General features: G+C 36.6%; 1 protein-coding gene across 6 annotated transcripts in view; it reads left to right on the top strand.

Annotated features, from left to right (window-relative positions):
• Window positions 1-10,809, top strand: part of DGKB (diacylglycerol kinase beta) — a 638,855-nt gene extending 628,046 nt beyond the window's left edge. For all 6 annotated transcript variants that reach the window (XM_055314473.1, XM_055314471.1, XM_055314470.1 and 3 more), the window contains one exon: window positions 7,260-10,809. In XM_055314473.1, the coding sequence (XP_055170448.1) occupies window positions 7,260-7,367 (108 nt within the window). In that variant the 3' untranslated portion in view covers window positions 7,368-10,809. The remainder of the gene's footprint in view (window positions 1-7,259) is intronic.
• Window positions 10,810-13,137: the final 2,328 nt, after the last annotated feature.

Here is a 13,137-nt window from a genome sequence, read left to right as displayed (position 1 = left end):
CAGCTTAAAGAAGTCCTTTAATATTTCTTATAAGGCCAGTTTATTTTTTGTTTATTTTTTAAAAATATTTATTTATTTATTCATGAGAGACAGAGACAGAGACAGAGAGTGAGACAGGCAGAAGGAGAAGCAGGCTCCCTGCAGGGAGCCCAATGCAGGATTCGATCCTGGATCCCAGGATTATGCACTGAGCTGAAGGCAGATGCTAAACCACTGAGCCACCCAGGCATCCCATAAGGCCACTTTAATATTAATAAACAACATTAGGTTTTGCTTGTCTGGAAAAATCTTTATTTCTCCTGCAAATCTGAATGATTATCTTGCCGAGTATTCTCAGTTGGAAGTTTTTTCCTTCTAGCACTTTGAATATGTCATGCCACCTTCTGGCTTGCAAAGTTGCTAATGGTCTTATGGGATTTCCTGTGTATATAACAAATTGTTGTTGTTTTCTCTTGCTGGTTTTAAAATTTTTCTCTAACCTTTAACATTTTAGTTATAATGTGTCTTATCTTGGCTCTTTTGGAATTAATCTTATGTGAAATTTCCTGTTCTTCCTGGAATTGATGTCTGTTTCTTCTTTACATTAGGGGGGTTTTCAGCCATTTTTTCTTCAAATAAGTTTTCTGCCCCTTTCCCTTGAAACCCCTATAATGTAAATGTTATTCCACTTGATGTGGTTCCTAGGTCCCTTAAGCTATCTTCACTTTGTAAAATTATTTTTTCTTTTTGTGGCTCTGAGTAAGTTCCATTGCTTTATCTTCCAGCTTGCTGATGTATTCTTCTACCCCACTCAGTCCATTGAACCCCTCTAATGTATGTTTCAGTTCAATCATTGTATCCTTTATCTCTGTGACTTCCATTTGTTACTTTTTTCCATATGTTCTTATCTCTTTGTTAAAGTTTTTATCTGTTCATCTTTTGTTCCTCAAGTTCCATCAACATCTTTGTGATCCTTCCTTTGAATTCTTTACCAGGTAAATTACTTATCTTCGTATCATTAAGGTTTTTATCTTGAGGTTTTCTCTTGTTCTTTCATTTGAAACATATATCTCTGTTTTCCCATTTTGTTTAACTCTGTGTTTATTTCTGTGTTTTAGGTGATTTCGCCTAAATAGCTATTTAGCTACCTCTCTCAGTCTTGGAGGGTTGGCCTTGTGTGCTTGAAGATCCTTCTCATTGAAACTTTTTCTAGATTTTGGTTGTCTCTTGAACCTTTTTGATTTTCTAAGCCACATAATTCGTTCTTAATATATCTCTATTGTTAAGTGTATGCCAAGATCTATCAGTAATCTAAGAGGAGGAATCTCATTTAGCATCAACTTTCAGGCAACAGCTTTTAAAGGATGCTAATATTTACAGTCTATGGGGCTGCATTTGTAATCATTGCTAGTCTGTAGACCAGGAGATTTGGAGGTGTCCCCTGGGCAACAGCTGCAAAAACTGGGGCTTCTGATGAGCCTGTGTGTAGCTCCTTTCTGGAAAGTTTTGTGGAGCTGTAGCAAGGTCAGTGGGGTGCTTAAGGATAGTATCTCTCCACTTATATTTCCTGAAAGTGCTTTTTAGCCTCTAGATATATGGGAAACCTAAAGCCTGAAGGTTTAAAGCTGAAACTCCAATCTAAATGAATAGGCCTTTTTAACAGGAAGACTGGGGTTGTGTTTCAGTCTACTGTCTGTGCAGTGCCCAGGGATGGTGAACTGCCAAGAATTGTCTTTCCGGTTGTTACAGTCCTGTGGAGCTCTGGAACACCAGGCATCTTGACCATCAGGGCCAGCCAATCACAGGGTGGTCCCAAATCTGTGCATTGCATGTGCCCACTGGTTTTAACAAGGTAGCTGGAGAGTGTGCTGTCTGTGCATGGACACCAGCTTTAGGCTGGAAATGAGAGAATTCTGAGATCACTCATACTCACCAATCCCAGCCGAAGGGCAGAGGAGTATTGCAGACTTTAGCTAGTGAGCAGGAGAATTTTGTAGCCATTCATGTTTGCCTCTCTCAGTCAGGGAAACAGGGAGCACTGAAACCACCCATGCCCTTCTGCCTCAGCAATTACCTCAACCACCTGCCCCTATCCTCCCAACAAGACAAAAGGAGGGTGCCAAATCCAGCCTCATCCACCCAGGCTGGTAGGTAATGTGGAGAGTGCAACAATGTCATTCTCCAGTGCCTCTGTCTCCAGAGAGCACCTCAAATGTCCCATGCCCTTCCAGCCAATGTCCCCAGATCAACAAATGAATCTCCTTACATATAGTCTAGCTGCTTTCCAAATAGCTGGTTTTTTTGCTGGGTCTCAGGGCAAGCAAGATAGCATGTAAGCATTCCAAGAGGGAAATCTCAATTTCCTGTACCACTTTGGGAACCCAAAATGTCAGCCCCACTGGTTTTCCAAGCCAGACTTTCTGGGGATCATCTCTCCAGTGCATATCCCAGGAGCTGGGTATCCGATATGGGGAACCAATCCCTGCCTCCTGCTTTTCTGGGAGAAGTATTTGTCTGGTGATATCCCTTCTGACTGTGTTGCTGTGCCAGGGTGGGGCTTTTACTACCTATCCCAATATAGTTCTTTTATCCTTTGTTGTGGAGAGCAGTTCATCTATTTTTCAAATGTTTTTCAGAGGGAAATGATCCATATGTAGTGGCAAATTTGGTATGTCCATCGGAGAAGGTGAGTTCAGAATCTTCCTACACTGCCATCCTGGATACTTCTCTTATCAGAAAGTCTGATAAGCCTTTAGATGGGTAGCCAAAGCCCCTAGAAACTGGATATTGAACAAGATGTTCAGATGACCTGAGGAAAAGAAACATTGCCCGTTATAATAAAGGGTAGTGAGAATATTCGATACTAGAGAATGGGGACCTAGGAAGGAAAATACCAATGAGTCGTATGAAACTTGCCTGGAGAATGAGTCATCTCTTACCTCAGTTTTAATTGGGCTAAAGGAAGTGCTTTATAGAGAACATAAATATCTAATGGGAGTAAACACTGTTTACTTCTATGAGATATTAACCTCCTATTTATCACTTATGAAATTATACTTCAATTCTATACATCTAAATAATAACACTTTTATGGGAATAGACTTTTGGTGAGGGAAAGTAAAAAATACGAAACAGGTAGCATCTGAATTACTTATGTAAAACACAGCATAATGTTCAGCACGTAAAGTCAAATCTTATTTTTTTATCTTGTTATTACTCTCAATATTATAGTTATGAAGTGAAGGTATCACATGATGTAATACTGATAATACACTAGAAGCAAGAAAACTGTGTCTTGTAATCCTTGATTTGGTATCCATGTGTGCATCTTCATTTTGTATTGAATCCTTATAAAACAGAAACTGCAATCAATTTTTTTCATTTTTAGAGATAGCCAATCTTAATATGTAATAGGATGATAGAAGTAGAAAAAGTCATGCAACAGAAGTGCCTCTCTTTTGCCACTATTGCTTTGCAAAGGAATAAATAATATGCAGAAATGAAAAGTTTTTATAGGAGGACACTATTGTATCACCAACAATATTTATCTTGCATTTTTAAAGCAATGTTCTGCCTTCATGCAGCCATCCCAGCTTGTGGAAGCCCCATCTCCATTGCTTATGAGTGCCTACAATTCTCTCTCAATTATAAATTATCTTCCAAACCAATCAAAATCAAGTTGCAAATTCTTTATAGCCAGTGCTCAATAAATATTTGATGTATTAAGGAACAGCTAAGAAGCAACCGCCTGATTGCTGAAAGATGGACGCAAAGATTGCTGAATATTTGGCTTATGTCTTCAGATTGCTGAAATTTAGTATATTTTAAAGTTTTTAGGGATAAGATCTGCTCCTTACTCATTGTTTTTCTGGTAGCTATCAGGTTCTCAAAAATAAATAAATAAAAATAATAATACTAGAGTATGGAATGTAGGGGCGCTTGGATGGCTCAGTCATTTGAGCATCTGACTCTTGATTTTGGCTCAGGTCCTGATATCGGGATCGTGGGATTAAGGCCCAGGTTGGGCATCACACTTAGCATGGAATCTACTTGAGATTCTCTCTCTCTGCCTCTGCCCACCGCCGCTCCCCCACTCATGTGCACAAATGCTCTCTCAAATAAATAAACAAACAAACAAACAAATAAATAAATAAAATCTTTAAAACAAAAAGTATGGAATATATACAAAATAGGCATCTGAATCATTATTCCATTCCTGGGGAGGATCTTTTAACCAGGTTACCCTACTGGGCAATCTGAACCAAAGCATACTCATGTCTCTACAGCTTTCTGGAGCCTCCATTGACTTTCTGTGACCACACCATCATCTCACCTGAACTGGAATTATTCTTAATAGAGTACTGTTTGCTTCTGTTCAAATATACAAGGACATTTAATTATCCAATAAGATTACCTATGCAAAGTGTCCAGATACATAATAGGCATTTCATGAATGCTAGTTTACTTCATGTTATCTCTCCTAAGAGGAAAACAGAGCCAGTCTTTTCATTTCCATAAACAATCGACAATGAATATATAGATTGAATTCTTGTGGAAATAATGTTAGGTTAAAGAAAGAGTTGTATACTTAGATCATAGGAATGATCAAACAACCTAAAGGACAGGTTTTATATCGTTTTAAAAATAGGAGTGGCCATCATCTGTCTTAGAAACTGAAAACTAGAACATGGATTAAGGATCCCATTGTATCAAAAGCACTGAACAAAGGAATAACAACAAGTTATTTCTTTCAAAAAAGAATTGCCAGTAGAAAGATAGCCATGATTAAAAAAATTTCAAATGCCAAGATAACATGAAGAATGAACAAAATTTCATACCAATAATTTATGGTACTATGGTTACACTTCATCATAAATTGGTACTAAGCTTATATAAATAACTAGATGAAATATTTCTCCCAAAGTCTTAACAATAATTAACTTATTTTCCAAAATGTCTTAATATTACCTTACCCTCCAAAGAATTTAGTTCAGCAACTGTGAGTCAGAAATACGTATCTTCTTACTTTAGCCTGTTAATGTTCTTTTTGATTCTAAGGTGATCATATAAGTGCTTCCCCAGGAATTCATTTAAACTTAGTGTTTTTGTGTAAAAAAAATCACTTTTATTTTCAGCATTAAAAATAATAGAGCCTTTCTGCTTAACCTATTTCAGTTTCTACGATATGTTGAACTTGCCTGTTAAATTACTTTTTCCTACTTGACTAGAATTTCTTGGGAACACAGATTGTGCATTATTCATTAAAAGTTCTTATTCAGTGTCTGAAGCATTGTAGAGGCACCATAAATTTTATGAAATTAATAAATGAATGAATGATATTGTGTTAGATACTGTACAAATTGGGATTCAGGGGGATTTAAAAATCAATGGCATAGGGCAGCCCGGGTGGCGCAGCGGTTTAGCACTGCCTGCAGCCCAGGGCGTTATCCTGGAGATCCGGGATCGAGTACCACGTCGGGCTCCCTGCATGGAGGCTGCTTCTTCCTCTGCCTGTGTCTCTGCCTCTCTCTCTCCTGCTCTGTATCTCTCATGAGTAAATAAAAAATAAAATCTTTAAAAAAAATCAATGGCATAATCTAAAGCTGAATTATTAGAGAGAAAATCTGGCAGAGATCTTTTTTAATCTACATAGATGCCTACATTCTGGGATCTTATCTGGCGAACAAATCCACAGTTCATAAGATAACAAAAATAAAACAAAACCATACATCCAGAGCATTTGGGGTTAGCTTAGCCTACTGGCCTTTTACAGGTGCAATTTCTTTTTACAGTAAAAAGAACACTGCATCTTCCCAGAATAACCTGATTCCAACAGACTTAAATAAAGTTGTTCATTTTTCCAGGTTTTTGACATACTTCTGTCTTTCTAGACTGTGAAGTGAATCTCCATTTCCCAAAAGCCCCAGTGCCGATTTTTATGATCCAGTCCACGTGACATACATTTTTTTGCATGTGTTTTATTGCTATTAGTGAATGACAAGTGAAGGATATTCATTTTAACTTGAAAATGTCAGGGATGCACTTTAAGAGATATATTTTTGCAGCTTTTAATGAGGTGGTGTTTCTTTTTGAGAGAAATACTCATCTCTGATGCGGGTGCTGTGCAGGTGACAACTGATATTTAATAAGCGATGGTTCTTGTATTAGTCGCAGTTCTCTAAAGAAAATGTCTCAGATTGCTTTTGAAAAACTCTTAGCGTCACTAGCCCAAAGGCAAGATGTGACCTTTTTATTACATAATGAGAATCATTTATTATCTTACAATGTATCTTAAAGTCACAGACAAAATGCCACTTTGATAATTGCTTTCAATTAGCTTTGAGCATAGCATATATTCATAAAATGTCTTCTCTAATTTAGACTTGAATTAGAGAAAATTGCAGACATAATCTACTTTAAGGTTGTCTCATTTAAGGTGATTCGTAGTTTTATATCAAAGAAATCAAAACGAGTAGCTTCAGAACAGTTTCCCAAAGTGTTTTAAGCAGGCTTTTCAATATTTGATTCTATTCTATTACCAATTAATTAACAAATTAGAAAGCTAGTTCATCATTTCTGACCTTTTATGCACGTTAACGTTTGACTTTTATTCCTAATGATTGTTTTGAAATTGAACCTTGCAGTTCATGTTGAAAGAGAGAAACAATCTGATTAGCAAGATAAATAAGGCTTGCCTTGATGCCCAGTACATCTTGATGTCGGACTGTAACTGGGATTCTGAATACTATAATGGTGGGTCCTTTCCTGCTTAAATGGTCAGTGAATTATCCTAGATAACATGTGGCTGAAAGAGAGTTTGGGCTGTTACAAATGAGGTTAGAGATAACATGATATTTAAAATGTGATTTCAGTTAATTTTTATTTTTCTTAATACCCTGAGCATCAGAATATGGTTTAAATGCAAATTCTTGTCTCCCTTAAAAATACTTTTTGAAGTGGGGCATGTGGGTGGCTGTGGTTGAGCATGTGCTTTTGTCTCAGGTCATGATCCCAGGGTCCTGGGATAGAGAATCGCATCAGCTTCCCCATAGGGAGCCTGCTTCTCCCTCTGCCTATCTCTCTGCCTCTCTCCCTGTGTCTCTCATGAATAAATGAATAAAATCTTTAAAAAAAAATGTTTTTGAAGTAAAAAAAGCTCTGAAACTGCATTTTATATTTGTGATGTTCCAGTAGTTCATGGAATATTATTAGCCTTAACAGAGATTCTCTGGAATTGGTGTTATATTTGGAGATTACTCTCTTTCTCTTTCTTTCCCTAGATAAAAATTACACACAAGAACCAAGCCCCAATGCTGATGGGTCCTCCTCCAAAAACCGGGTTGTTCTGCTCCCTCGTCAAAAGGACAAGAAACCGAAGCAAGGAATAAACCTGTCTCATTTTATCCTTAGAGATCTAATTAGCATAATTGGGCCATGGAAACTTATGCTGGAAATCTTTGAACCATTTCAATTCTCCTGCTCACGCAAAATCATAAAATTGGTTTAACAGTTTTTGTTACTGAGCTAATGTACAATTCAGCTATTAGAAAATTTGTCTCAGTTTTTATAGGCATCTTTGCATGAAGAAGGCAGAAGTTTACATGAAGTGGTACTGCATATTTTTGTTGCATGCATTCCCATAGATTTTTATGTCTCCCACTCATTCCTCCCTCAGTTTCCATTTGCTACCCTATGAGAGAAATCTGTGAAACATAAAGGAAATACCATGGGAAATCTAATTCAATTATTGATAAGCACTAATCAGTATTGCTACAATGATCATAACCACAGATTGTGATACTTTTCCCTTTTAGATTCAGTGTATCAGTGATCTTTGAACTATGACTTGAAGAGAAACTTTTAATTGGAAGGCTTTATTAAATAGTTGTCTACAACACCTTGCTGCATCTAAATAGTTTTTCTTCAACATCTTAATGCTTCTGAGTGGAATTTAAAATATCAGGTATAAAGTTTTCTTGTGCTAAAAAAAATAGACAGTGATTTTTATTTTGTTTCATTTTGTTTCTCATTCCTGAAATAAGTGAAAACAGAAACAAGTTACTTGGCAGCAAAGTGTGGTAATATGACAAGCCTTATTCCTTTCTGCATGTAGATCTAGAAGAAAATTCATAACCACACCAGTAACCAAATATATTTTTGAAACTATGTGCCTAATATACTATTTCCCACCAAAGAGTCAGAAAAAGATGTTTGAGAGAAATGGGTTAATGTATAATTAATTAGCATTGTGGAGAAAATGTATTGTTCTCATGATTAATTTTTTAATGACTTAAACTCTGGAAGAGAGTGAATTACCCATTATAACTAAAATTGTCACCTTGTGCAGACAATAGGCCATACAACACAATCAAAGCTCAATCGCTGATTTCTTGCTTTTTTGGGTCTTTTATAAATATAGGTATCTATAATTTTTAATGGATCAGTTAAGTGCACTTGAGAAAGTAAATGATTGTATCAGTTTTGTTCTAGTATAAATTGATACCTCTAAGGACTATTAAGCTCACTGAAGCCAATCATGCATGCATTTAGTCCTCTCCCATGTCTATACCACTCCCATCTCTACGACATTTCTAATGTTTATTTGGAAATGTTGGTCCAGATCGTTGTTTACAGTATTCATGGTATGGTTGGAGTCTCTGTTGAAAGAAATCATGGAAATATGTACTTTTCTTAGTGTTTCATTAAATTTATGTGATAAGATGAAATGCTATTCTTGGCAGTTTGAGTATTGTTCACTCATATTGACCTGCATCTCATCATTGCATGTTTTATGTTTTTAAACATGCCATAAGGAAAACAAGTGCTTGAAATGCATGATTTATTAGTTTTTCCCTCCACTCTGCATTAAAGTACTAATGATTTATCAGTTCTGTTTTTCTATTGATTCATTCATCTTTGAATAACAAGTAGCATTTAGTGATTCTGTTGAACACAGTCCTGTGCATGGATTTATGGATTTCAAGTGAAATTGCTATAATTTTTGTTCTTTGGTTTGAAAACTCAACTGAATGCTGTTATATCAAATAGCTACTCTCAAGCAATGTACTATAATGGAAGATTATGTATAAAGCGTATTATTTTAGTGTTCCAGGAACATTAGATGGTAAATATCAATCAACAATAAGTTTAATTGCTTTGAAAATAAAAGCTTTTGAATAAAATTAAGACATAATTTAGCATTCCCAGGAAAATTATCATTACAATTGCAAATGTAGCACAGCAATCACTTGCCCTAGTATAATAATAAAAAAAAAAAGTTATTTGGCAGCACAGTAATCTGGAGCAAAAGAAATCTCTAAACAGTAACAAATGCATTACTGACATAATGTTACATAACACACACATTGATTTTGTGTATCTATGGTTACAGGTAATAAATATTTTTACATAAATTGACAAAATTTTCTACAATGGGCCGGCAGGCTTTGTATCAAAACATATTCTGAAGCCACAAATTATTTTATGTTCAGTACACATACAATTATGTCTTGGCTACCTTTTATAGTATGTAGTGTGAAGGCAGCAACAGTTTGTGAATCATTCTTAACAATCTGTGCAGTAAAAAGCTGTTGAAGAGACAGTGGGATGGGACAAATCAAACACCCTGCCTATCAGATTTCCATAGTTGAAATAAAGGGATGCAGCTTTACTTCAGTGTAGCTATGTAACTATAATTAGTGATAATAGTAGTTACATTTTTCAGTCAGAATTCATTGGTACAAAAAATAAATGTTCAAATAGGAATCAAATGTTACTGTCTTCAACTCATTTTCTAAAGATACGGATGTGCTTGCCCTCCAAATACACTACTCCTGGGGTTTGGAAAGTAGTTTTTAAAAACCTGACTTTGATGGTTTTAAAAATCAGAGAAGATATTCTTTCCATTTTTATGACAGCTTCAAGTGAAGAATATATATTTTAAGGAAAATTCTCAAAGGAAAGTTCTATGGTATATTAAAATATTGAATAATGAATGTTAGCTTTTCAAGATGGAATTTTTTCTTCTCTGTGTGTGGGTGCGTTGTTGAGTCAACCTCTTTTAAATATAGTAGAAATTGTAGTATAAAGTTTTAAGTAGATGAAACTCTAAAGTAAAAAATTAACACTGGACTTGCAGGGGACAGAGGAACAGGGGGAAAGAGATAGGCATTTTGCTAAACAGTGCAATACACCAAGTTGATACACACTCCAGAAGAATCTTGGATGGATCATCCATGCTTCCAATAGGAATGGACATGTCTATATGAACCCAGAAATTTTAAAGGACATAAATGTATTTTTCCACATGCATATGTATACCATGTGTATTTGAAGCAAAAAGTGCTGGTCAGATTATTTGTGGAGAAAGGAGGCATCTTGTAGAAGGTGAATAAAAGCAAACTTTTAAAACAGTTTTCATGTTTAAACTATCTATGTGATTATAGCCATAACAAAGCAGAAGGCTCAGATGTTTAGTGTAGTCTACTGCAGGTAGAAATTTAAATCCAATGAATTGTGTATATGTTTCTGCATTTTGTTCTTTTTTTTCTTTTTTAGGGGGATGGGAAATAATTGCAGCTTTCAAGGAAGAATCTGTGTTGAATCTCAGACTGTATTCTATTTTGAATGAGACAAAACTTTTAAATGGTTCCATTCCTTGTTGTGTCAGTTTGTTGTTTATTGATTATAAAAAGGAAAATGTACCTTTCATGGCACATATAACCCCCAAACAATTATTCAAAAACAGTATGTATATTCTAAACTAAACAATGAAGCCCTTGTAATATATGTTAAGGATGTAAAATTTAAATAAATAAATAAACAAATAAAACCCGCAAAAGAGCTTTTATTTTGTGACAGGCAGAAATCACCCTTTTGTCTCCCAACTATATTACATTCTATTTAGGTAAAATTTGAACAAACTCACGTTGAAGGATTCTATACATCCTTATTATGGTTTTAAAAAAAAAAGGAATTCACTTCATTACAGTACCTTATTATTTTTTAGAAGGTGTTATATACAGTATCGTGCTTTTTGAAATAAAAATGTTAACCACTCAGTTAAGTGTCATTCCTTCCTGCCATTTTGGGCAGATTTTGTCTGTACTTGAACTTTTTGAAGCAGTTGCCATCAGTCTACCCCACCAGATCTCTGGCGAATACCAAGCTAGCCATTCAGTCTGCTGTCAGAGAGGAAGGAGTCTGGGCTTTGAGGAACTGAATTCTATCAGTAAGAGCTGAACCATTCTATTTTGTGCTGCTTTGGCCCTGACTTGCTGCTGTGAACATTATTCCAGAGATCCCAAGAACACCAACAGACTGGATGATAGACCCGTGGAGCCTGAAAGAGTAGGTCAGGGGTTCTGTGAGGACTTACACTGAATTCTCTGGATGAAACCCATTTGTAATTTCATTTTATGTAACAGACTTCAGTACATCTTTCATGGGCACTAACTTGTACAAGATATCTTACAAAGGAGTTTCAGCAGTTAAAGGGCAGCAGTTCTTTGGGTTCCTTCTACTTGAGGTTGGCGACCTTGGGTGTTCTGCGGTGTCCCCATGGATGTGGTGGCCCCCAGAGCTGGGACAGCACTCTATAACTGTGTCATGTCCCTGACCAGGCTTCTGCTTCCTCCTTGCATCTGTCAAGTTTTACAATGGGCCAAGGCCAGTAAGATAACTAGAAGATTCAGCTTGAGAACCTCAAGGTAAATCCGCCTCTGGGAGCTCTAAGAAGCTTCTGAGAGCAGAGGTGTCAACTTTAATCCTAGATGTACATTTGACAGAATAGAGTTCAGAGGAAAGTTACTTAATCTCTCTAAACCTCAGTCTTCTTGTCTGTACAATGGACAGAGACATGGGATCTGTGTCCGGGATGTTGTGAGTGAGGATTAAGTAGAGATGATTTTCTAACTAATTTTCTATCAGCAAACATTCAGAACATTTTTTCTGGCTGCAATTTTAATGTAGTAGCCATAGTAGCAAAGGAAGAAGCAGGAGAATCCTTTTCGTCCCCATTTTGGTCCTTCCTTTATAATACCATCTGCAGTTTTCTAGAAATGGATGATATTCCTCATCACATCACCCTGTTTTACATGATAATAGTCCAAAATCCTCAGGCAAACAAGGGCTTTCAAGAGCTGGATCTTCTTAACCTTTCCTCTACCCACATTCCTCCTAATCCCCTGTGCAAACTGATTTGCAGCCACATTGTTCTACTTGGATTTCACCGCATATGCCATGTTTATTGATTTTTTTTTCCTGGTGATGTACTTCGGCAAATTTTATACTCACTGGCACATTCCCTTTCTCAAAGGTTGGTTGCATCAGAGTGGTTCCACTGAGTCTCTGCTGTGCCCCTTTAACACTCTAAGACCTATGCTAAAGTTTTTCACTCTATTTCTAAATGGTTCCTTGTCTGATTGTCTTACAAATTGGTGAGTTATTTGAAAGCCAACCCTGGATTCTAGTCCCTGATGTTCCCCTGGGGTCATCCCTATAAGATATCCAATAATCGGGATCCCTGGGTGGCGCAGCGGTTTGGCGCCTGCCTTTGGCCCAGGGCGCGATCCTGGAGACGCGGGATCGAATCCCACGTCGGGCTTCCGGTGCATGGAGCCTGCTTCTCCCTCTGCCTGTGTCTCTGCCTCTCTCTCTCTCTGTGACTATCATAACTAAATAAAAAAATTAAAAAAAAATATCCAATAATCTTTGAATAGATAAATCACAGCTACCAAAACTCCCAAGTTTCCATAACAGGTATTAATTTCTTTTAGAAGATATTATATAAAAATAGTCTGTATTCAATAAATCATAAAAATATAACCTTTATTTTTTATGATTTTATTATCCCATATAAACTTTGGCTGAATAAACACATTTCATTCTTATGTCCTTCTCTTGTCATTTTCCCATATCCAGTAGTACAGCTTTTCCAACTTTTCGGTTAATTCATAGCCAACATGGCACACACTTTAACAATATGATACACAATTTAACTGACAAGTGGTTATCATTGGGCCAGTGCAGGGTCCACATGCCTGGTGGGGCTGGAAATGTGGATAGCTGTCTTCGCCAAGGAATGCTGGAGAGGTAGTATATAGGTTAATGGCCCCCAAAAGATGTCTGCACCCTGATATTTGGAACCTTTGAATATGT

This window comes from Nyctereutes procyonoides, unplaced genomic scaffold (assembly GCF_905146905.1).
Source record: "Nyctereutes procyonoides isolate TBG_1078 unplaced genomic scaffold, NYPRO_anot_genome, whole genome shotgun sequence".
NCBI lineage: Eukaryota > Metazoa > Chordata > Mammalia > Carnivora > Canidae > Nyctereutes > Nyctereutes procyonoides.
Note: the sequence above shows the minus strand (reverse complement) of the source record. Positions and strands in the feature narration are given on the sequence as shown.